This window comes from Maylandia zebra, linkage group LG22 (assembly GCF_041146795.1).
Source record: "Maylandia zebra isolate NMK-2024a linkage group LG22, Mzebra_GT3a, whole genome shotgun sequence".
NCBI lineage: Eukaryota > Metazoa > Chordata > Actinopteri > Cichliformes > Cichlidae > Maylandia > Maylandia zebra.
In genome coordinates this window covers 21,783,108-21,809,356 of record NC_135187.1, presented here as the reverse complement: position 1 = coordinate 21,809,356, position 26,249 = coordinate 21,783,108, and the positions used below count along the sequence as shown (strand labels likewise).

General features: G+C 41.6%; 1 protein-coding gene and 1 long non-coding RNA gene across 3 annotated transcripts; one reads left to right on the top strand and one right to left on the bottom strand.

Annotated features, from left to right (window-relative positions):
• Positions 1-1,317: 1,317 nt before the first annotated feature.
• dlx6a (distal-less homeobox 6a) lies at positions 1,318-3,606 on the bottom strand. The gene is made up of 3 exons (XM_004547909.2): positions 3,300-3,606; positions 2,393-2,586; positions 1,318-2,148 (listed from the first exon to the last, which is right to left on the bottom strand). Exons 1-3 carry the CDS (start codon positions 3,604-3,606, stop codon positions 1,909-1,911), a joined length of 741 nt encoding a protein of 246 aa, XP_004547966.1. The 3' UTR covers positions 1,318-1,908.
• On the top strand, positions 2,767-13,390 carry LOC143414676 (uncharacterized). 2 transcript variants are annotated; one of them, XR_013095355.1, is made up of 3 exons: positions 2,767-3,224; positions 3,344-5,680; positions 12,139-13,390. It is a non-coding gene; the product is annotated as an uncharacterized LOC143414676 (long non-coding RNA). The 2 variants fall into 2 exon arrangements; XR_013095354.1 differs by having other exon boundaries at positions 3,344-13,390.
• The last annotated feature ends 12,859 nt before the right edge of the window (positions 13,391-26,249 follow it).

Here is a 26,249-nt window from a genome sequence, read left to right as displayed (position 1 = left end):
ATATATATATATATATATATATATATATATTCTTTTAAAGAGAGGCTGTTTGGATTGTGGAAGCCTTTTCGAGATTTAATGTGGTACAATTTGTATGAAAATTTGTATGAAATGTTGTCCAGTGCTTGCAGCTTTTATGTGAGAAGTGTGAGCATCGCAGAGCAAGTGACACATCTCTCACTCCCCACCCCCATCTACTGTAGCTCTATCTATCTATCTATCTATCTATCTATCTATCTATCTATCTATCTATCTATCTATCTATCTATCTATCTGAAACTCATCAAAGCCATTAAAAATCGTCATTTTCTGGTGCTGAATATGCGCGACTGCGTATTTATGAGCTCTGTTGATGTTTACTCGACTGCTGCTTTCGGCTCCCTGCAGCCCGATCATGGCCCAGGAGCAGATAGGCCCCAGCCTGGGGGCCCAGGTATGCTGAATGTGCGCCAGTGGGACATCCGCGACTTGACAGCTGCATGAAGCTTTTCAGCGTTGTAATTTCAGATAATATCCCGAGCGCTCACTCTTCTCAGCAATTTGTATATGAATAACCGAATAATTTTCCCTTTTGTTCCATCTGTGCTACCTCAAATCCAAATAAAGATGCCTTTTAGTATTAAAAGTGGTAGAAAATTACAGGTAATTATCTTTGACGGTAAAAACGCTGTAATCAGCGGGCTACATCAAAAATTACCCTAATTATGTCTGCATTTATGAGAATGGGGGAGAGAGAAAAAAAGCCTCACTTGGATAAAAACCCACAAATTGTCCCAAATATCTCCTTCATATTGAACGCCGCTGCAGCTGGCTGCTTTGTTCAGCATCGATCCCGCGGAGCTTGGCATTTAACGGCCTGCATTAGGACGGAGAGAAGGGAGAAAACATTTTGTCAATACTTCTAATAATTGAGGGTGAAAATGACAAGATAAGCTGGACCTGGAGCAAATGTCTTTCGAGGTGAATGTAGGCAGCGGCGGGTTGAGGGTAAGTTAATTTCCTCTGGTGCTGAGTGCGTTTGATAAATCTATATACTGTGGAGTTTTTCATTCATTGGATTTATTTAAAATGTTTACTCTAGTGAAATGGGCTTTTCAGTGAGCACCGTGTCATTAACTTATGCTCGTGTTGTCTGCTCTGAGCTTGCACACACCAGGGAGACGGGAAATAGGCCCTTTTTTGGACGTGATGTTGGCCCAATATGACGCACAAAAAGGCCTAGATTAAAATGAATATCTTTTTCTTCTTCCCCCCACCCCCACCCATTTCTTCTTCTTCTTTTTTTTTTTTGAAATCATGGAACAGCAGGAGTCTGTTTTTGAGTCACCGTTTACTCAATCTGACAAAACATAAAAAGTGTATGTACAACTAAAATCGCAGATTATATTTACAGACAGACAATTTGCTTGGTTTTGCATGTTGGAGAAACAATCAGGGAGGGAAAAAAATTGAAGGAAGAAAATTTTGAAAAAAAAAGCAGTCCACCATGGCAAAAGAAAAAAAAGGTTTCTGGGCGCCACAGCAGCGCATAGAGAGTGTGAGCAGTCTTTGTCCAAAGTGGCTAAAATGTCACTGATAATATTTGGTATATTGACGGTTCAGATGGTGACAAGAATGAAAGCATAACAAATGCGAGCCCACTGAACAGCCATGTACGCTAAAAATGGTTAGTTCCCTTGTTTGTGTCATCATCATCACACACCGAGGCTTGGCTGTGTCTCATCCTTCAGCAAAGGAGTGGAAGAGAGAGGGGGCTTTTTTTCGTTGTTGTTGTTGTTGTTGTTGCCTGCTCCTCTCCAGCATCCAGTTTCTGAGCTGACACAAATTGTAGGCTACGTTGGAAACTGCATTGCCGAGATCCGGAGGCCTCTCCAAGACAGGCTCCCTGACCTTGCTTTCGTCGTCAGTCTATCTCTGCATTGAGTCTTGATGTGGGGAGGAATACCAGTGAGAGTAGCCGGGCATGTAGCTGTTGGCCGGCATGTTTACTCCTTTGGATGAGGCCGACACGTCCCAGATTGGGGGGATGCTCGGAGAGCGCGGGGACAGGGACATGGAGCCCGGGATGGGCTCGCTCTCGTGCGGGTTACCGCCTTGCTTCAGCAGCTTCTTGAACTTTGACCTTTTATTCTGAAACCAAATTTTTACCTGCGGGAGAGGACGAGAGGGGCGCGCGCCGTTAGTTAAGGATAAAGATCCCACATGGAGGTCAGTTGTATTTACGCAACATTTCGTCTTTTAATATAATTAATATACAAAATATAGAAGCACACAAGATTAATAAAGTGAGAAATCAAAATACAACGTTTATTAAAATTACCAAACTGATACAGTATATTTTGTTTCTGGAGGCAGTGTTAAAATGTAAAGCAGTGCGCGTTTCTCCTCATACCTGTGTTTGCGTCAGTCCTAGAGAGGCGGCCAGCTCGGCGCGCTCCGGTAAAGCGAGGTACTGTGTTTGCTGGAAACGGTGGTTCAGTGCTTGAAGCTGCAAACTGGAATAAATTGTCCGAGGTTTGCGAATCTTCTTGCCTTTGCCGTTAAAACGAATCTCCCCGTTTTCGATCACTGTCGTCTTCTGCTGCTCTGCAACAAAAACAAGCAAACGTTATTATTATTGTTCAAGCCCACAGGCACGCTGTACGCGTTCATTTGTGTGCAGGAAGCACGCTGAAAAAATATATATAGTTGCGGTAAAGAGTAAATCGAGGGGGGACAAACAATGTGAGAAAAAAAACAATGAAAATTCTGGCTGATAAACGCTGACATCTCTCTCTCCCTCGTTGGCTTTAAGCGCCGAGGCAGCCCGCAATCCTCATACGCTGTCATATTTAGGATATTGCTGGTAATGACATGTCAATTAAATGCTAATTACAACATTCAAGGCGTGCGGGCCTAATTTCCACGAGTAGTTGGTGAGGATTGCACGGTCGACATGATCACACCCCGGGCATTTGAAGCAGATTTTGTGGGGGAACCGAAGGGAGTGCTAGGAGGGGACGGCGGAGGAAGAAAAAGAAGGCTGGATCTTGAATTATCCGGTGCCATTTACGCACAATTTTCGCGATCGCCCGCCTACGCTCGAAAGATAATTCCCGAATTTGGAGCGGCCGTGCGGTGATTTGGGCATGACACCACGAGGCTGGCATGGAGAAATGTTCGATCCCCACTGTGGACCACCCGCACTAAAAAAAAGAAAAGAAAAGAAAACGAAGAAGAAGGAGGTATGCTCTAATGGCACTGTCGAGCACGCTGTGGTGCATTTTCCATTTGGCTGGCGAAAAACGCGGGTCTCTTACCTGTGCCGTCTAACCTTGTCTGTCCTCCCATGTTGTTGTGATAGGACGGCAGGTACGGGCTGTGGTGTGGATGGCTCACGTAAGGGTAAGGTAACGACCTGTTGTAGGTGTTGCTCCCGGGGTACGGGGTGTTGTCGTGCTGGTGGTGAGAGTGTGAGCCGGAGTGGAGACAGTGCAGCGGGTAGTGGCCGCTGCCCATCGATGGGGAGCTCTGCTGTGAGTGCGACTGCTGTCCAAACTCCATGAAAGCAGACTTGGACGAGTCCTGAGCCTCCAGACCGTCAGCCATCGTAGTCATGGTCATCATCGAATTTTCTGCCTTGAGAGCACTCACCCCCCTCTCTCTCAAGACCAAATCGGTTTTTTCTCTCTCGCTGTGCTGTTGTCTCTCTCCCCTCTCTCCACCGCGAGCAGATATTGTCCTATTAACACCCGATTTTTCCAGAGGCGTCTTTATTTCCCCCCCTTGTCCTGTGATATTCTCACTCAAAGTGGTGGAAGGTAGGCATAAGTTAAGGGAGAGATTTTAAGGTGGATTCTGTTAAAATTGAGCCCTTGCTTCCAGACTTGATGCAGACACTACAAGTAAAATGGTTTGTCTCCAAAGGGCAGCGCCTCCCGATTGGTCATCCAACCCAACGTCATCACTGCTCTGCGCTTCACGGAGACTTGAGCTGGAGTTAACCCACCTTACCAGCTCCCACCACAACTATGGGGGAAATAATATGTGGTGGGAAAGACGCCTAATTCCTACAGACAAGCCCCACACGTTTAAAAAAAAGGGAGAGAGAAAAAAAAAACCTCCGCTCTTTTGGAAACTGCCGAGTCGATTTTGTTTTTTAACCCAAACTCCAAATTACGCGCGACGCGCAACATATAGCGTGCACTTTGATTTAATCTGAAGCGGGCAGTCTTTACGTTTCCCCTATTTACTTTTCTGGCTTTAGGTCCTCATTTGCTGAGGAAGTAATTGCATATAGGAAAGCATCACACAAACACGTGTTCGGGAATAGCTGAATCGATTTCAAACCGAAACTGAATTATTTTACCCTACATTAAAAAAATATAATACTATTAACACCAATCTCCTCAAACCAGCAATAATTTTATTTGAAAAAGGATTTTTCAGTCAAATTTATAAAAGAGTAAAGAATAATCCCAGCTGCACTATGTGGCTCTTTTAAGGTTTTTACATTTTGTGACACTTAAAATATTAATGCCTATAGCGGGAGAGTGACGCGTTTAATGCCAAGGAAACACCTGGAACAGGTGGAGTAGATCTGGAAGTGAGCGAAAGTTTATCTTAGACTTGAATTGTTATTCTTAATTTCATTTAACTTTTTCATTTTTATTTTTTATCTTGACAGCCTATTTGATAAGAAAAACACTTTTTTTGTTGTTTTTTGCAGTGTAGTATTTGCTTTGATGTTTGCCTAATGAGCTGTCCCCCTCTTCAAACCCCACCCTCTTCTGCTCTGAAAGTAACATATATTATAACTGTTCATTTTTTCCCGGGGCTACTGACCATATGATTAAGGATCCTCAGACAATTCAAAATACCGTACATGTGACACATCAAATAACAATATGCCTGAGGTACAATAGGTTATTTTGCAGATAGAAGGGTGGATACCCGGATAAACTGACAGTGTCTTTTATCCCTGTTGCAATATGAGGCCTGATAGGGTCCTCAATATATGTAAATTATACAGTTTGTCTCCAAGGGCTGCCATGTTCGAGTAGCAAATAAGAATAAAATGCTATTTACGCTTATAATAATGCAATAGGTATTCAAATCATGTTTTGCACCACTTTCAGCATTTTTTTCCACGCAATGTGGCATTTAGCGATTTAACAAAAAAAAAAAAGGCGACGCAAAATAATTATGGTTGCAATCAAGTTACTACGAAAACCTATTTGATTAGCGGCCACACTTTACTCAAATTGCAGCTATAAAATTAAGAACAATTCGCCTGTAATGATTATGGACTGGATTTATTTTGGGAGGGTGGAATAAAAGTGGATATAGCATAAATTATCCCCTAATTATACGCCAGTGTGGCCTCAATTATCCTCTTATCAAAAATGGTTGTCTAAATGCAGCGTTTAGTTTCAATTTTCTCCTTTTCTGTAACAAGAACTTGGTACCTTGCTATTATCGTCAGCTACGGTTGTTATTTACTTTGTGGGATTTAAAAGTGCACAACCCAGCCGGATAATCATTTTACAGCAGCGGAGCAAGGAGGGGAGCACAGAGGCAGGGATGTGTTGCAGCCGAAGGCATCCACATGGATTTGTTTTATTCCTGCAGAGTCCTTTAGATTAAGCGAGTCTGATTCAGATTAATCAGAGTTGCTCTTTTGTCGTCGGGAGGGCTGCAGGTAAGAGCTTCTTTTGCTGACATTGACGAATGATTTTATTGCCTCTTGTAATTCGCTATTTTAAGCAAAGAGTGTGGCCTCGCAGACCTGGAATGAGTCAGCCCACCTTGGTCACCCCTCAGTGATCTAGCATAGTGGCCAATTCCCCTGCCCGTGTTCCACTTGGACACGCAGAGGAGAAACCAGATCCGATAGCTTTTCTAATCGCCTTTGAGTCCTACTACAAACACGAACATGCTTTGCAGTGATGTTAGCCGCTTCCCCGCGGACTTAAAACCCCAGCCTTCGTTATATGAGACATCTTCATTCCCCAGGTTTTGTTGTTGTTGTTTTGTTTTGTTTTTTTGCAGCATCACAAGCGCGCCACCGTCGGAATTATTAAGATTAAGATGACTGTGCGGGTAATGTCAAAGTCTCGACGTCCCTGCAGGCGTGTTTCTGTGCACACCGAGATTAAGTGAAGTGGTGAAAGGACGGATTTGCTTGAATGGAGAGAACATGACATACTCGACCTTGGTGTTTTTGAAATGTTTAAGATCTGGGCTTTTTGCACGCGTGCTGACAGCCGTGTCTGATTGCAAACAGCGACCCATATAACATGTAATCAGTGGACTGTTTAAAAAAACTTTAATTGTACTTTATTACTAAAAAGAACAGAAGCAAAAACAATTATCCTATAAAAATTATATATTTTAAAAATGACACCCTTGAGTCATTCTTTACCTGCTGTATCATGTCTCCGGTTAATCTTGGATTATACAAGTTCATGGCCTTATTCTGGAGAAAAATTATTTTATATTTCAGCTCGACAAAATGTCAATCACAAAATGAGCAGCGTTCAGCTGCAAATCTAGAAATCACTTTGTCCCTAAGTAGATGATTGACCTTCAGCACAATCAATGGCCGTGCTGGTTTAACAGAAGTGGTCTTTATTTCCTGCTGTCTTATAAACGCTGATGAATGACTCTTTAAAATCACTCCAATATCCAAACGCCGGGTCTGTATCAGGCCTGGGATTTCCCCTAACATCCACTGTCTGTGACGGCAGTACATGGAAACTGAGAAGATTTGCACGCCTGCATTTACAGGTGGAACTTAACGGCATATTGTGGTTAACACAGCCGATAGGACATAACCTAAATTGGTAATATCAGCACGCTTGTGGATAAGGTGATCTATACATGCGTAAATGTGATCTCCCCACCTCTTTCTGAATGCGTGTCACTGCCTGTTTTAGCACCGCGTGTCTTTTTCAGTCTATCTGGCCACACGTGTTAATCGTATCTGAGCGTTAACACAGAGTTCCAACAGAACATAGGTCATAACTGTAAATGAGAGGCTGGGTGTTTGCGGTCGGTCCCACTAACAGCTATTGACTGGCTCCCATGGAAAGCCACTTCTTTGGCTTCCCAGGGACTAGGAGCGGTTGAGGACGCTGAGGCAAGTCACTGCAGAAAGACACCGGGAGGCACTTAAACAACATGTCTCCCTTCTCCACAGCGCAAAGCCACTGGCGCTTCACAGACAGCCAGGCGTCGACTGCTCTCCATCTCTGCCGTGCGAAGGGCGGGAAGTGGCAAAAGAGAAGCGCAGATGCATGCCACACACAGCTGTCAGCATAACGTGGTTCATTGTAACTGGATTCACTGGAGCAAACCGCCCTCACACACACACACACACACACACACACACACACACACACACACACACACACACACACACACACACACCGCCCGAAAACGATCACCGATCAGTACAGTTCATCCGTGTCCAAATGGCGGCTCGACGCTTTTACGCACGCAAATTGCGCACAGCGCACTAATGCAAACTCGCTTACGCCAGGCTTTGATGTGATTTGTAAAAACGTGCAACTACACCGAGAAAAATGAGTGTGGTTTTGCTATAAAGATAACCAAGCGCTGCCAGGCAGACGACTGTTTACCATAACTTTTGCATCATAAATTAGGATTGCATTATCTCTCGGTTAAATAGCAAAATTGGCACATGCATGGATGGCCCCCAGGTGCAGGCAACGGCCTTCAGATGGACCCATCGTAGTTGAGCTAAATGACCACAAATAAGCACAGGCTTGCATCACTGAGTCTTCACAGCCTCTCGTAGACTAATGGATTTAATTTGGCACGACTGAAGCTGCACTGGACCCACTTAGGGCCCATGTTCTAATTAAGACCGCTTGTTTCTTTTGTCGCCTTCCTATATTGAATGTTTAGGTCCACCTGAGTGATTGCATTGCTTAGTTTCCTGCACCAGTCATATGGTGTTTATATTTGCTCGTTTGCTTCTGAAATGGTGGCAAAATACGAAGGCAAACGAGCTGGTGAAGCGTAACTGGATTAATGAAAACGGCCTCAAAGCCACTGAATTTGATAACGCGATGAAAGTAAAATAATAATAATAATAATGATAATAATAATAATAATAAGGAAGACTGCAGAAGGCTGCTTAGGGCATTTGTTGCGAAGAATTAACAATATAGCAGTTTGTTTTATTTTAGGCTGTTACGCTATAACTCGGCGAGCACACGCCTAACTCACTGTTCCTGTACAAAGGAGTAAATAACAAAGGAGCTACATACAAAAAGTTGATCTGAATTTAATGTTGGTGACAAATAAGACTAGTGAGAACCGGGGGTGCATGTAGTCCCCCCTTTCCCCCCTCTCTCGACTTAATACGCGACATTATTAGGTCTGACAGCACAGTGGTCGGTCTTGAAGGAGAGGATTTGGTCGGTAGATGACAGACAGGAAGGCCAGCAATCATGGGCTTTTTTTCTTTCTTTCCTTTTTTTTTTTTATCAGAATGTACTGTTCGATGCCGTTTATCCCTGATGATAGAAAATTGCTCTGTTGCCAGGACGCTGCCGCCGAAATAGAGGGCAGGAGCAACATTTCCATTTTCCAGTTTGAAAGCCATTGAAATGAATTAGTAAAAATGAAAAAAAGGGGGGGAAATGAGAAAGAATCCCCTGATAAACAAAGGGGAGCAAACAAAGATACCATTTTCTTTTGCCGAGAAGCCACCCTCCTCATTTTTCCTTTTTTTTTTTCTGTAGCAGAGTGAAGGTTTTACTTCAACAGTTGCAAATCACATGCTTGGCTTCTAATGTAGTCCAAGGCCCGGGCCTACTTCAAAGACAATCATTTATTTCCCAACCTTCTGGAATAATCAGAGCGCCTTTTCATCTGTCGTGACAGAGAGGAGAAAGGGGGAAAAAAGAATGAAAGACAGAAATTAGTAAAGAAAACTTGACAACGAGGAGCATTAAGCAAACTCCTGAAATGTTTGGCCATTAGGCACAAATGAAGAGCAAACTTTACAGAAAAAAAGATGCAGATTAAAGAGCGAAATATAATTATATACACGTTCCTTAAATTGGTAGCTATATATTTATATACAGCATGTATGGAAAATATATCTTATCTTATCTTATTATTATTAATAATAACATTTATGCTGCTGCTACTATTATCGTCACGGTCCTCGTCATTATTATCACGTTAATCACTTCTGCAGTTCATATAGTAGGTATTCTACTGCGCCTGATCTAAAAAATAATATGAATCTAAATAACGTGCTACAAACTTAATTAAATCATTTTCGTTGAGGTGATATAATTAAATGTATGCTTTACGTGTCAGTGTTTGAGGGGCCAGCGGTGCAGGAGGAGGGTTTAGTGTCTGTGTCTGAGGAGGCAGGTGGTTTTTGCAACCTCCACAGAGTCTGAGCGCGCCACCGGTGCGCGTCATATGTGGCATGCAGTCTGATGGATGGAGAAATGTCACACGGATTATGGTGAACCTTTAGGAAGGGGTATCATAAATTGTTCGTGGACACTAAACATCCCATCACAACTTGGTCCGTCCTTGCAGGAGTTCTCTAGTACGATAAAATTAAAATTAAAATAAAAAAGGCTGTAGCACACAGCAGTATTGTTGTTTGGGAAATAATCATTAAAATGGTTGGCTTCTTAATAAAGTGTGGCCACTTAGGGAACCTAATCTCATTTACAGATGTGAGGGATGAAAAGGATGTTTTAGCCACAGAATGGAGAAAGAAATTTAAATCTGTGTGTCTAAACTGTGGATCACAACACACATGTGTCCAATAATGCTCAGATTTAGAGCACAGGCAGGCCAAATGAAGGGATTTTAAGCATTTAAAATCCCACTAACATATAAGATAAGCTTCATCTGCTTGGGAAATAAGATGAATCTAACAAAAGGAATATTTAAAATATGTTTTTGTTATATTAGACTACAAATATGCACATATGCACATATATTTAGTCTTTTACAGGATTCAACTTTGTAAGAAATAAGAAAATGAGCCTCATTTTTTTTTTTAATCCTGTTGTTGGGGCTATACATGCAGATAAAACTGCTCCTTAGAAAACACCCACAACACATATCCCCAATGCACACGGTGCAAACTAATAACCAAATAGCGTGCCCTCAAACAGGAAAGTCCTGGCTCACGTATAGAGATGAATGCCCCGCTGAAGGAGGTGCTGCTCACAATAGCCGACACCGACTGCAAAATAAAAGAGCGTGAAATTTAAGAGCACAGTGTGAGCTGAAGTGGAAGGAAAGTGAGGAGAAAGGGAGTCACACCTGGTGAAATCTAGTGCGCTGGCAGAGCCCGTCTCATTCTCTGCTGCTTCTTAGCAGGAGCCTGTCAGGTGATAGGTGGTGCGCACCTTTGCTGAACCTTTGGACACTCCTACCTGAAACCTGCTGCTCTCGTAGGCCTTGGGGTTTTTTTTTAAGGTTTTGTGCTCACAGAGAGTTTGTGTAACTCAGTGGATTAAGTGTAGCTTTATTGTTATTATTATTAAGAAATATGGTCGTGTTCCTGCAAGAAACACACAGGCTTCCTCGGATGAGGTGAATGTGGATAAAAGTGTAAAATCTTTTAAAAAATCTGTAAAAAATCTGCTTTTTTTTCATTTGCAGAAATTATTCCTGAAATATAGTTTTAAAGCTAAAACCTTTATAAAGATTTTGCTTTTATTTAGATAAAATGTTACATATTTTATATACATATATATATATATAAATCAAACATCCCTATAATCATTATCAGACCCTTTGTGCATATCTTGGCCCTCCTGGGTTTGTTATTATTGCTACACTCAGCGATACAGCCATTGCATTAATCTCAAGCTTCTCTAAATTACTCTGAAGCCAATTATTTAATATGTAATTATATCTAACACACACAAAAACAAAAAACAAAAATAATGAAACACACAAACTCCTTAAAATATGGAGCAGGCACATGGATGCAAAGCCCACCCCAACAACGCCATGCATTTACACTGCTGTGAAATACTAGTGAGCAGTGTCCAGTGTCCTCTGAGTTAACAAAAACCACAGACCACAGATCAACTTAATAATCTGGCCAGGAGATCATGGTTATAGCCAGCCTCATAATATCACAGCTATTAATTCATCGCCTGGTAAACCTTCGCAGGCTTTATTTTCATTTGCAATGAACTGTCAGATTTGAGTGGAGACATTTTTAGGACTTTGTCCATTTTGGTGAAGTGAAGGTAGCCAATTATTGTCATCATTGCCCTTGAAAATGCATTACGCCTCACCTGAGGGCTCACTCAATCAAAGAGACTGAAGGGGCGATTAACAGATGACTTCTGACCTCAACCCATCGCAAACAAAAAAAAAGATTACCCAAAAAAAATGGGCAGACAGCAATCAACATTTCTCATTCAGCTTTGTGTTTCGTGCAAACTTTCTTATTGTTGACATCTAACCTTGGGGCATCCGGATGGCAGCTCTGGCATTGGGACCTTGAACATTGACTTTTATGATCACTGCTTGCAAACATATCTGACACTGTCAGGGGGGTTATTAAAAAATGTATCACATTTTATGATTTAAGTGTCAGCTCTAAGGTTACCATATGAGCCACTGATTTGCAGTATGTTTGTAAAAGACTGTAATACAATTTTAAGTAGATATAAATACGATTAAGTGTTGCTAATGAACAACAAAAGCTCAAACTTATGGGTTTTCTGGTTATAGAAGATTTATTGAAATGCTTAAAATCAAAAATAATATATAAAGAGTGACAAATAATGAAGTGTTATTGCTTAAGGATAATACAGATCTCAGTGCTTTCCTTAAGCACTGAGACTTTACAATCAACGCTAAAACGACCTGATAGGCTGGAGTTTTCATTCAATTTAAAACAGACAATCGTTCTTTGTGCTTAACCTTTTCAGTGCGTAAGTGCAGCTTCCTCACCTGGAAGTTGAAAGATGATTATGGGTCAGACTGAAAAATTAAAACGGGCATAAATATACGGTGGCATGTTTTTCATTTCAACTTTTGGCAAAAGTGAGATTGATTTTTTTTTTTAAGGAAGATAAATACCTGTGAATAACTTTGTCTCTCTTTGTGTCCCCCACCCCCTTTCAGTTCCTCTTATGTTCTCCAACCCCCACACCACCATCACCACCCCCCAATCCATGTCCAGCCACTGTCTCCATCTCTTCTCCATCCTGCCCCCTTCTCTCCTCTCCATTTCTCTCTTCATGCCCACTCTACCCCTCTCTCCCTTTCCCCTTCAACCTCTCCCCCCGCACCCCCCCACCCCTTTTTTCTTTCACTCACCTCCCTCCCTCCCACACCCTTCATCCAATAGGTACGCCTCCATCCCCTCTTGGCAGCTCCATCTCCTCCTCGCCTCCCCCTGTCTCTCCACCCTCTCCCTGGTTGGTTTCCACAGCTGTGGTGAGTGAGGGGCAGATGACCGGAGAATTGGCCCCTGGGAGAGCGCTGAGCCATCCTGGTGCTATTAGGCTCGTGGCTAATAATAGGTGTTTCAGACCGGGGGAAGATCAATCAGGGGGAATCATGGGGAATGTTCAGAGCAGCGCTTTTTACACATCGGCCCAGATGGATGAAATTACACTTGTCAGTTTTTAGTTGCATTACTCACAAATTGGTTGTCTACTCTCCCCCCCCCCACCCTCCCTCTCTCTCCCTCCCTCACTCCCTCTTCTCTCCTTTCTCTCTCTTTTGCCCCCATTCATGTGTCAGTGGCCCGCTAAAAGGATTCGGTGGTGAAATCCCTGTCATTTTTGTCTTTTCCCTGTTTAGCCCTCAGCCAGCATCTCTTCTGCCTGCATGTATGCACTTAGGAGAAATCAGCGGAAGATCTCGCCTCGGCCACTTTCAGTGCTGACGTGCGCACAACTGACATTCTGTTCGAATCCTGCATGTATAATACAAAAAAACCCCCCCAAAAAACCATTTAATTGGAAAGAGATCAACTGACAGAAAACGAATGATAATAAATGTCAGTGATTTTCCTTTCCTTTCCACTGTGAGGGTGTTCGGATTTTTATGTTTCCCACTGTATGTATGCAATATGAAAGTCTTTTCTTAGTTAAGATCTATCACACTAACTGTTGTCAGTTCAAAGATTACATAAGAATCTACCCTGTATTTTATATTTCAGAGTAAAAATTTGGGCTTTTGAATCATGCATTGCATATTTACATAAATTCTGTAGCTAAACCAAATTGCTAAATGTGTGAAATTCAATAATTATATTGTTACTTATGAATAATCCTGTATAATTGCAATGTAATTAAACCTGTCAAGTGCAAATGAGACATTCGGGGTGTATCTCACTGTTCGAAAGTGAATAAAATTCTCCATGCAATATTCAGTGTCTCTGCTGTTTATTTTAAACATTCACCGGCCTATACACTGGATTTTCTGCAGAAAACTTAAAGGGGAAGCACGGGAGCAAAACGCTTTTCAGCTGGAGTGAGACTTAATATTGGAAAAGAATGAAATCAAAACTTTGAGCAGCACGGTGCATCTTGACTATTGTCACCCCCATATTCTTTTGGTGACTGATTGATACGGACTGATTTTTTACTTTTTGGGGGGAAAATGTTTTACCAGCAAAAGCAGCTGAGAATATGATTGCAGAGTCAGAGATGTGGTAATTGAATGACCTGAGCGTTTCTGTGCAATTGCAGGGAGAGAGAAGCGGCTCAGTTGAGGTGAAAGGGGGTTTATGCATGGCAGTGGATGCGAGCCAAAGAACACATCATCTAAAACTAAGCTCCTGATGTGTTAGCCTACATGATAACTAGCACAGTCGGAAAGGTGGCCGTGGAGACTGAGAGGGGTCATTTCGAAGGCAGCCACACAACAGCTATTTGTGTCAGTGATTTCCACTTCTGGCTCGGCGCTGACAGACTGAAATGTTTAGTGTTTACAATGCTTTCCTTGCAACTTGTCCTCACATTAGCTCCCCCCCCCCCCCCCCCTTTCTTGATGTGGCTATGTCTTTGGCACAGAAGGGGTGGGGGGGTGGGGGGGTCGGGGGTATAGCACTGATATATTAAAGTGCTTGTCTGTGCGAGACAAGCGGCTACTACACCCTGGTATCAAAACACAAGCATGACAATCACAGCCAGGAGAAGACTGGCTGAAAGTAGCGGCTCTGAATAGCTCACTGGGGAGACATCAATACAGCCCCCCCAGATGTTGGGGTCTCCCGGTCCAGCCTGATGGAGAGATGTTCCTCAGTCTGATTGCACAACTGGAGAGGGCTGGAAACAGAAAGGCTTCTTTGAAACAGAGAGCGGCTGAAAGCTCGGTGGCCATGGGGGAGGGAAGCAGGCCCTCTGTGAGAGAGTTTCCTTAGCAACAGAAAGAATGACATCCTGACTTCCCAGCAAAACTCGTCTCAGGGCTTCTGCTGGATATTTCCATGTGGTGAGCATTAAAAAAAAATGTTCAAAAGCCGATATAAAGACACACACTCCCTGCTTCTTCCATTTATATTGAAATGAGTTTTTCCCCCCTCTGCTCGGCTTGTGTGTAGTGAATACAGAGAGTCCTAATGTATGTATTTTGCTCATTTTACTGTGTCTGGCGTTTCCGCGCCTCTCCTCTGTGACTCTGTGTTTGCCTCCTGCTGTGGTAAACACAACATTGCTATGATAGCACATGCATTTCAGAAAGCTCAAAACACCGCCGAGGAGCCGAAACATTCTCTCTCTCCCTCTTCTCTGTGTCTCTAAATTTCTTCCCCCTCTCCCTCTGCCTCTGTCAGTCCTCTCTCTCACTTCCAGCCAAGGTATTCAGCTCCCATGATTGCAAACACGCATAATGACAGCATCTCCCGGGGGCCAGCGGAGGTACCCCACTGATGCTGAGAGACTCTATCCTGTCGTCACATTGCAGGAAATTTCTCGGCAGTGCGCACTGGAACCTGGTGAGCTTTGGCAAGGCATCACCAGAAGCTGGGCTGGCTATGTTTTTTTTTTTTTTGTTAATAAAATGAAGTGCAAATTGTGGCAGGCTCGCATGCATTGGAACAGCTCACTGCTTCCTCCCATTACGAGGCCAGGGCGAGCGCCATGGAAGCATAAGCGTGAATACATTATAAAGTAATGAGGAAACATCCAGGAGAGGGTCACGGGGGGCGTCAAGCGGCTCCAGGGGCCTTACGAAGAGCTTTCAGTGTGCTCCGTGATGGATTAGTCATTCGCGTTTGAAGAGCGAGCGAGAGGTGGAGTTCAACAATGTTACACACAGCAACAGTTGCTAAGAGTTGCAGCGAGCGAGGCCTATTCAGTCTGTGAATATGTACAGTTGGTGCTGAGCAGGAATATAGGTGAATAGAGATAGAGCTGTTTTGTGTATCAATGATGATGATTGTGACATTTCCAACAATGCAGCATAATATTCATGAACACCGAAAAACAGCTAGGAATCATGGGTACTGGAGAGGATGATAATGTAAACCATTCATGCCTTAGCAGCATGAGAGTGGCTAAGACAAAATGTCACTGATATTTGGTATTTGAGGCAAATCTTTGTGGATGTGAAAATGACATCCTAATCCCTGCCATGGCTGCAGCTGGAGCACATCGCTGTGAAGAATCAACCCAAAGTGAAGCCCACAGGCTACAGCCTGGTGGGGAGAAATCATACCCATCACTGCTCACCAGCAAATGATTACACTTTAGGAAATTTCTGTAAAAGTACGGGAGATTTAAAACAGTAATGCAACAGTTCTTAGTGATTACAGCTGGATCCTGTAGAAGCCCACTGCACATTATAATAGTATAGTATAAAAATGTATTTTTTCTTTGATAAGAACAAAGACTCATGGGACTGTGAATCATTAATTAAAACATTTTGATTGTTTTTGATGAGTGATGTGGTTTAAAGTGAGCGAGAACAGTGAGCAATCAACAGTTCACTATAACGAAAACTAGCAGGTGAACTAGGTCATCCTAGTGTTTGATGGGTTATATCGTACAGTAAACCCTTTGGGTGAGATTAGCACCAGAAAGCTAAAATAACTGTGCCATGGCAACCAAACATCACACAGTAAAATACTAGGGCCTGACTGAAATAGTATTTTTAAAACCGATACCAATACCAATATTTGGTGATTTAAAAAGCTGACTTTTTTCTTTCAAATACAAGAATCATAAACAGATTTCCCAAACATTTAACATATCTCGGTATTCATGAGTCATTACTAAGATAGTAGAAAAACGTAGTTTTAAAATCTCAGATTATTTGTGTGCGCTGCTCTAAACAGGGATGCTGCTGATTGGCCTGGTGGACAACGATGCAGCGTCAGGGCTGATAACATGGTTGAAATGTGTTTCTTCAATATTTTCTTCACATTTTTATATTTCTATTTATTGGCTGTTATAAATGCCGATATCAGTACGCTGGCAAACAGCTAATATCGGCCAACATATCGAGCATGCTCTATAAAATACTGCAAAGCTAAACAAAAATAAGATGAAAAGAAATGAAAATTGTTTCATAATTTGAAATAAATAAATCTAAATGAAAATGAGCTTTGGAAACTAATTAAGAGAATATTGAAAAATAAATAAATATTCAATAAAAGGTTCAGTATTTGTTAATTTGGTAAATTTTGTTATCGCAATTTGCCCGACAGGCCTTTGCTGGATCTGTTTATTCATTCTGGGCATTTTTACAAATCTATGAGTCAGCTGCTTTCAAAGAGTTCTGTGTTTTTACTGTAACACCTGTACTGATTTTACTCAAATTTACCTCTGGCATATGCCCTCCATACTGTAAAACAGGACTGAAACTAATAAAGTTTTAAAATAATAATAACTAAACAGAAACAAGCAAACTCACTTTTAAAACTAAAATCAATACAATGAAATTCAAATCAATACAATTTTATTTATAAAGCACCAAATCGCAACAGCAGCCACCTAAAGGCGCTTTATGTTGTAACGTAAAGATCATACAATATTATTTATATGAAAATGATATAAAATAAAATGAAAAATATGTATTTAAAAAATACAAACTATAAGGTATGGAACTTGCAGTGGGCACACTGTAAAATAACAGTTAGATGCTGGCAAATCCAGTTGCAGCACTTTACTGTATTTTAACTGTATTTTCTTACAGCGTATCAGGAATTATCAAGCCTTGTTTTAAATCCAGCTCTGTGATCTGTGTCAGTAAGCATTGAACTGACATACTTAACCGAGAAAGCCAGCAATGAGTGCCTTACTACAAACTGTCCCTGCCAATCATACGTCACGCAAACGGGCCCTCATTCTATGCATTCCTGTAGGGTGGGACGGGTGGGTGGGTGCAGACTGGTTTGAGCCCACTTTAGAGCCGCTTTCTCCACAGCGAAAACGCCCTCCCTTTGGCATTCAGTCACCGATGAGTCCGTTGAGCCACAATGGAGTCGGCTGATGGAACGCCATGGCAACGACCAACACCTGGCAAGAGTTCATCCCACCTCTTCTCTCTCTCTTTCCACCATCATCCCTCTTTTTCCCTCCCACTGCCCCCCCCCCCCCCCACCCCCCCCACTAGATGCTGGAACATATTTCCCTCAGGCTGACTGAAAGCCCCTGTGAACAAATAATGGGTGCACGCCAGTCTAAATAAAGTGCGGTTTATGAGTTGTGGTCAGAAATGTCTCCCCCCCCCCCCCCCCACCATCCCCACCCCCTCTCTCTTGCTCTCTTTTTAATGCTCTGCACAAAAAACAGTTGCCAACATTTTTTCCTTTTTTTTTCAGGTCATATGGCTGGTTGGTGATTATACAAAGCCATTTTTTCCTTTCTCGCAGTGAAGCACAAAGTCAAATAAAAGAGAGTGGCTCCACACTAGTAGTCTGCAAACCCATTTTTGTAGAATGGAACAAGTCTCCCAAGCCAAAACAAACCAACATGTCCCTTTGCCATTTTTCAACTCCAGCTTTTCAATAATATGTTAGACCTTGGCGTTGAATAAATCCTCTGTAGTAAGCTTCAGCTGTAGGCTGTGTTATCAATTAATCAAATTAATCAAGACTGGTGGGAGTTGCACAAGATCCTTGCAACTGACTGAAAGGCTGCTTAAACGGTTAAGTAAACCACGGTTTGATAGAAACCCCAGAAATATCAATCACAGACAATGAACTTAGTGATGATGGAAGATCCTGCAGTGTTTTTTCAGACTTATTTGCACTGAGATCAGGTTCAAGAGTTGAATTAACATATAATTAAATGAGTAATTGAACATTTGGGGAATCACCAAGAGGGACCTGAGTAGACTGATAAATTCCATGGCTTTTACAGACCTGAACTCAAAACATCCTCAACTGTAGTCACGACTGGAATCCAAAGTGAAAAATAACCCTACTACAAGCTGACACTTATACCAATTAAACTGTAAGTAAAATGTAAGACGAATAGTGGAGTTGGGGGAACTACTGTATGTGCTAATTTAGGACGACTAACAAAAAAAGAAGAATCTTGCGTGAGTGAATCAAAGCATCTGAGAAGTATTGTGTGATTGTAGTTTGAATTTGACAGCACACATGGAAACATTTGCAGATTACGGTGTGGCTGTTTGCTAAGTTTGTAACAGTATCGTTAGCTTACCCAAGCTAGGCAGCCAAATATTTCTCTCTTAATGAGCTTGTTGCTATATAGATGATGGAGGGGATGCCGCCAATATGAACATAAAGTTCAACAGGATAAACTCTGTCTGAACATTACAGGTCTTCATTTTACTTTCCACAGGACATAAAACTGTAACTGTTTTAGTGGCAGTAATCTTGTAATGTAGCATCCATCTACAGCTTCTATGAAGCCAGTCAAGAGACACAGTCCCTTCAGCGTGCCTCGGGTTTGCTATGGGACGTCTTCCCAGTGGGACATGCTCGAAACACCTCACCTACGAGGCATTCAGGAGGCATCCTAGTCCCAGCCAACCTTCAGAGAAAGCTAATCATCATTTGTATCTCTTGTCTTGTTCTTTTGGTGACTACTCTCAGCTTGTGACCACAGGTGAGTAACAAGTTCCTTTTAAAAGTCGTGTTAAGTTTAAAAGCAGTGTTTAAAAGTAAAAAAGAAGCAGAAGCATTGCAAGTTTATGTTAACTGACTATTTTCACTTAGTCTCCTGGTGATTTTGTACATTCATAAATACACAAGCTATCAAGGCTTGGTCTAGCAGCCTGTGATTAGTGGCTTGGTCAGTGCCATGGTTTGGTAAAGAGCTTAGTCTTTGTTTTTTTTGGGCCTGCCAGCTGTACTATACCTCATTTAGTCCCCCTAAAACCAATTTGATGACGCCAAGTCATGCCAGCAGAAAAATCAAGATGGCTGTTGCTGTAAAATGTTAAAAAAAAACCAAAAAACTTTGAGGTTTTAGCACAGAGAACTGTACAATGGACTATATTTTCTACCAGAAATTATGTCTTCCATTTCAACAACTCCTTGTTAGATTAAGTTTCCAGCACACAGAGCTTTCCTCGCATCTTTCTAATGTTTCCGCAGTGAAGCATGTGGCCATCACGAAATTATTTATGCTAAATTGCCAAAACTATAGGAGGTATGGAGTAAAAGTGGAAAAGAGAAAACTGTGGAGAGACGCTGATGGTGGCTCGTAAAACTGAGAGACAGAGTAATAATTTTAAGTAGTGTAATAGAGCTATGTTTAATTCCAGTAGGTGATCATGCTGTTCTCACCGTAGTCACATTTATGCATGCACGCAAGGTGGAAAATACCTATTTCTACGTCAATTACAATAGTACATGCACTAACAATCACTGCATGAGACATACAGCTCTCAGCAGCTTGAAGGAAAACTTTGCAGAACAAATCGTGCATTGGCACATTTTTTAAAAGGTGTGGCAAACTTGATTGTAATGTCACAAAAGAAACATTCTAATAAGTGGTATTAGAAATATAACTAGCAGCATATAAATTCTATTTATGGAGGCTTGAGTGTGCTTTGGACAATGTCTACATTAGGTTTTACTCTGAGGCACAAAAAACCCACTCAGGGGTGTCGGAGTGATGTAGACTCTTCGATACATGTTCTACCCGAGGTATTGCATGTTAGCTAGCACGTTCAGTATATAAATCAAGGAATGAGGAGAGCTGCGTGTGTTAATGAGCATTAAAAAGCTCTTAAAGTGTAATCATCTTCATGGACCCTCCACATGGCCTCTTTTTTGCCCTATCACTCCTAACCACAACCTCCTCCGGGCCAGCAATCACGAAACCAGAACTCTTGACTCACCAGGCTCACATTACAAAGTTATTGGAGCTTTCAGAGAGAAGCTGTGTGGAAGTGGGGGAAACAGAAGCAGCTATGATATTATTGCATTTAGTACAACAACTTCAAGACAGACTACCCTCAGACACTGTAGAAGAACACAAGAGTTAGCTGTCCCTGAACCTGCCTTTGCGGGAACAATGACAAAGTAGAGTGTCTTTTGTGTAAACTGGACAATCACACATTTGTTCATTCACTGGGGAAAGCTGCGCATTTCACAGGAGAATACAACCCTCCCTTCACGCTCCTGAGATAGATGAGAATGACAGGTGTGAAGTGGGCAAAATACTTCATACACAGCCTAAAACAATAGCCTTTGTGCTCATGACGGAAGAAAAAAAGGTGACAATGAGTTTGTGCATGCGAGCTACTTCAATGTGACTTTGAAGGATTTGGAGAAAAAAGTGACATATGTTTGTTTTGGTTACCTGAAATTCCACTTAAGGAGGAATTGTGTTTTATATCAAGTAAAAGGTCACTGAATTGCGAGTGAAAAAGAGGAATGTTGTTTTTTGTTAAATAGGAAATATTTGGTTTTGTGTTGTAGAGATTTGAAGCATTTTATAACTGAAGGGCAGGATTGTGGGACAGGATGACTCAAGGATATCTGCTGAGTTACTGTGGGACAGCTGGCTTGATTCCCAGTTTCTGAGTCAATGGAGAAAACCAACATTGCCATTAAGTTAAGAAACTATAGAGAGATATTTAAAGAAGCCGTTCCATTTATAAAAGTCCTTTCTATGAGTTAATGAGATGTGATAAGAGAGGATTAGCAGAGAGGACATAGTTGGGGTTAGAGAAAAGGTGTAATTCAAAGTGGGAAGCACAAATCCCACTAGCTTTAGTTAGCACAATAGCTTTTTATTCTGCACGCAGCGGAGCTGTTTTGTGTCACAAATGGCAAACATTCCAAATGTTGTCACTGGAAAATGTTCCACATAAATAAACTAAAACTTAATTTCAGCTATTAGCCTCTCCTGACATTCAAGAGCTCAGTTTGTCTCTGTGTGTTTTAATCTTGCTTTTGTTTGAGACTGATCAATGCTAGTCTAAATGATAGTTGTACAGCTGGAATAAGGGGGTTTACCTGATAGTGTAAAAACTTGAGTTCATATGTACACAATTTTTGTAATTTTTCCGTCTGTACACCACCACAGTAGTTTTAAATCAAACAGTCCAGATGTAACTGAAGTGCAGACTTTCAGCTTTAATTCAGGTGGTTTAAGAAAAATAACTGTTTATAAATTACAGCTATTTCTATATACATCCCCAATATTTAGAGCCTCAAAAATAATTAGACAGTTGACTGGAGAGTTGAAGTTAATTCTAAGCACTGAACTTGCATTTGGTAGATGTTCACTGGAAGTCTAAATATGAGGTCCAATGGGCTGAGCAACACCAAAAGGACTGAAAGTCCATAGAAGACGACTACAGAATTATTTCCATGGTTAAGAAAACAACTTCACAACCAGTAGTAAAGTAATGAACACTCTTGAAGGGGTAGGTGTATTATTTATTATGAAGGCAATAGGCAGAGTGTTACAGGCATAGCCCTAAAGAATGTAGCCTCATGGGCAGTGTAGCCCAGTTGCGAGTAAGTTATTAACTCTTGACTATTAAGACTCGACTGTACACTGTGTTCGTGTTTTCCTCCGAAACAATAAGTTCGGTTGGAGCAGCCTTTCAACGCCTCTCTCTGTCTCTCGCTAGAAAAGTTGACCCAGACAACAAAGTAAAGCTAGTTTTCGGCTACGAGCACTGAACCCGACGTATTAGCCAGAGGTCCCTTTACTACAGTTCGGAGCCGCGGACCTGTTTTATATACGCGTGAAACAGTTTTCTATACGCGATTGCTGCAAAAAGTGCAGCCTTACCTAATGTCCACCCTACTGTTATTCATTTTATATTAAGATTTAAAAATCTATTTGATATTTGTATGGCCAGTAGCCTTCAGTAATAGTAACAAATCACACAGCAATAGTACATTCATGTAGTTGTAAAAAGCTTGATAATATATTAAGTAATCCAAAGTATTCAGAATACGTTACTCTCATTGAGTAACGTGACAAAATACTTTACAAAATACATTTTGGGGCATGTATTCTGTAATCTGTAGTGGAATACATTTTAAAAGTAACCTTCCCAACACTGTCTACAATCAACAGATGGGGTTTAGAACAAGGTGCAAACCGCTGGTTACTCTCAAGAACAGGAAAGTACAGATTAGACTTTGCCATAAAATGACTAACTGTACCAGAATGAAGTGAATATAAATGTTGGAGGAGACCTCAGAACAGATCGTGATTGAAGCACATCGCATCATCTGTCAAACATGGTGAAGACGATGTTATGACATGGGCACGTATGGCTGCCAGTAGAACTGGGTCACTTGTGTTTATTGATGATGGGACTGCTGATAGAAGCGGGATTAACTGTGAACAGGACAAGGCTATAATCTCTACTCAACTTCAACCTAATGCTGCAAAACTGATCTGACAGTGCTTCATGATGCATGTGGATAATGTTCACAGCATACTGCAAAAGCAGCCCAAGACTTTCCCAAGGCAAAAAAAAATGGGATATTCTTTGAGTCAGTCACCTGATCTCAACCCAACAGAGCGGCCTTTTCAGTTACTACGTAGGTGTCTGTAGATGCATGTTGCATGATAACTCAGCCCATCAGCTTCTCATGCAAATATAATCACTTTTTGCTCACCAAAAAACAAAATAATGGAATACTATAAACTTCAAAACATCAGCTTTTATATTCAATCTTGCCTGTGGATTATCAGTGGGAATGATCCCACCCCACTGTGGGAGGGCTTTTCAGCTAGGTAGAGATGCCTCAGCATAGCGACATAGCACAGACATAGAGACACAACATAATAATAAGATATTTTATGAAAGGGTAGGATGAGTACCACATATTGTTCAGCTGAATAGTTAATTGACTAGTTTACATAAAGTTTTTTTTTTCTAAATACCACAAACATCCAAATATGAAGTGCCACCCTATTTAGAAATTCTCTTCTATAGTGGTAGGTAATAACAATGAGTAATGATTTTTTCTTTTTTATTTAATGCAACCTTGATTATAAACAGGAAATCTATCCATACCATGGCCAGCCACACACTCTACCCCTCAGATGAAATAAATGAGTGTAGGGGAATATATAATTTCACTGCATGTCCAGAATACATGAACACAAGTGACTGTAACACTAACTCATTCCAGCTCTGGGATTTATTAGCTTTCAGTGCAAAATTAAACAAATCTGCTTCGACATAACCACCTTAAAATGGCCGTCGTAAATGATCTCACATTAGCAGTCGCTTCTGGTGCATAAAAATGTTGTAGTTCAGTTATAAGAAGACCGGTGTATAGCAAGAACGGGACAAACATTGCTCTGTGCACTTGATTACAACAAATAAATACTACTGCGAGAGGGATACATCTTCCATGAGAGAGTACGCTTAATAGAGTGCAGCACCGGGATGTATTTATGAAGTGGAGCAAAGAAATCCAAAATGCCAATCTTTTCACGAGCAGCAGGGATGGGATGGTCGGTTACAGAAAATTTTCTGACTGACTCATTCAAACTGTGTTTTACAGCACCGACACGCACCCGTGACACGCAGCTAAAACGCTGCCTAATAAATATCGCCTCCGTTTTTATGCCTGCTTTGAGGTAGCCCCAATTAACCAGGCTCTACACGCACTCCCCAGTGACATATGTCCCAGCTGGAGCCAAAAATAACACTACCATGGCGGAGGATGGAGGATGAAGGAGGAGAAGGTTGTGTGTCTAAGTCGCACGCTTAAGTATCAAAGCCTTGCATACCGTGCTGTGCGTTTACAGGGGAAAACGTTCTGAGGGCTGCAGTCGTTCAGATTTTCAGTTCAAGTGTGGCTGCACATTTGCATTAAGAGTGTAGCTGGGCCTGCGGTGGAATCTCCCAGAGGAGCGCTTCAGAGGCCGAGGCCCGGGGCAATGAGAAGAGCCTGCTTCTATGTGAGTGAGGTCAGGGCAGAGCCACCTGTGAGGAGGTGGAGGATGAAAGGTGGGAGCAAGAGATAGTGTGTGCGTGTGTGTGTGTGTGGGAGGAATGCATATGATGATGAATGAAATAAAGAAAGAGGAGACCAGGAAAAGCTAAGTCACCTGGGGTAAAAGTGTTAGTGTCACTGGAGTTTGCAGAGGTGGAGGTGAAGAGAGGTAAACTGTGGAGGATTGATCAGAGTCTAAAAACACAAACAGCTGTGCAGCAAAGTGAGGAAACAAGCCATATGCTACAGCACAGGCTTCTGCAGCGTGGAGCCCGCGCATAAAGACGGATACGTGTTTCTGCACACCTGGAAGACCTTTTACCTGAAGAATCCAGCCAACACATAAACCTAAAGCACTTTGACCTTGTGCTTATACATTTTCTATTTATCCAACAAAAAATACAAAAAGCAGAAAAACTAATTAAAATGTTGTTGCTGCAAGTGTGTTAGCAGACCTTAATTACACATCCTCCAGACACCGACTCATGTTTTTGCTGAAGTTAGATCCAATACTTACTCTCCTCTTAGCTCTGCTTTTGGTCTTGCTCGATGACTAAGAGAAGTATCTGGCTCTTCAATGGCTAAGCTCTGCTACACTATAGGAACAAAAGTACTGAGTCACAGCACTTAATGTTTGAATTCAGCTGTTTTCAGTCCCATTGCCACAGGTGTGCAAAATCAAGCACCTAGCCATGCAGTCTGCCTTTACAAACATTTGTTAAAGAAAGGGTTGTTTCCAAAGAGCTCAATGAATGTGAGTGTGGTGCTGTAATATAATGCTATGTTTGCAACAACTCAATTCGTGAAATTGTCCACAATCAAGTGTAAGTGGTATTATCCCAATGTGGAAACATTTAGGAGCCACAACAACTGAGTCACTAGGAGTAGGGTAAAAAAAAAGCAATACATTATAGTATCGTGATTTTTTTGTGTGGTGATATATCAATACAGGGACACCAAATATTGATATTTTATTAAGTTAAAATGCTCTGGGAATACTACAAACAAGAGGGCTCAATTAATCCATCACAATCCTTAAGTAACGTTACCAAACTTGCAGCAAATCAGCTTAAATCGAAAACCATCCAACACACTCGTTTTGCCAAAGCTAGCTTCTAATTCAGAATAAGCTGAAGTCTCAGTCACATGAGTTAAAATAGGATAGGACCTTCCTTGCATCTATAAAAACAAATTGAAAAAATAATAAATCTGTAAGCACAACTCAAGGGGACCCATCTAAATTGGCTACGAGCTGGTTGCATTCTGGTTATATTCCTATAGAACATACTTGTTAAAAATTGCAATAATTTCACATCGTGGAGTGTCTGGTGAGTCCCACCTCAATCAACCACCCAGTAGTAGACCAGCGTAACATTACAGAGCAGGGTCACTAACTGTTACGGTGACTAGTCAATTCAATCAAATTTTATTTATAGCACTAAGCACATGAACGTGCATAAAACCTGCTAACTTTCTGTTGATTCAATAACTCCAAACCTCCTCTGGCATTAACATCAGCACAAAAGCTGTGCACCGGGTGCTTCGTGGCATTGATTTCATGTAAGTTGCTCAATACTTTTGTTCATAATAGTCTATATAGACTACCAGCTAGTCTCTATCTATTTACAAAGCTGAAAACAGTGGGTTGTTCTGTAGCGCTGAACGTACCTCAGAATAAATTACGGTACACAGAACTCACCAGTGTGTACAGTAGCTGTGTAAGAGTGTCTGCTGCTAACTTTCCTTCAGCTTTATGAACTGTGATACTTTTATGTAACTACTGTTTGCAATAAATCTGGTAGCAGTGACATAAATGCTCACTGGTAAATGCTTGAACGTAGACGTGAAATGTACCACAACTCATTGTAACTATGTTTGA

Bases quoted from the DNA above. Each gene is read 5' to 3' on its own strand.
- dlx6a (XM_004547909.2), bottom strand. From the start codon at position 3,606: ATGATGACCATGACTACGATGGCTGACGGTCTGGAGGCTCAGGACTCG. The intron at 2,587-3,299 runs GTAAGAGACCCG...TTTTTGTTGCAG, and splicing joins GACAAGGTTAGACGGCACAG to AGCAGCAGAAGACGACAGTG. The intron at 2,149-2,392 runs GTATGAGGAGAA...CCTCTCCCGCAG, and splicing joins TAGGACTGACGCAAACACAG to GTAAAAATTTGGTTTCAGAA.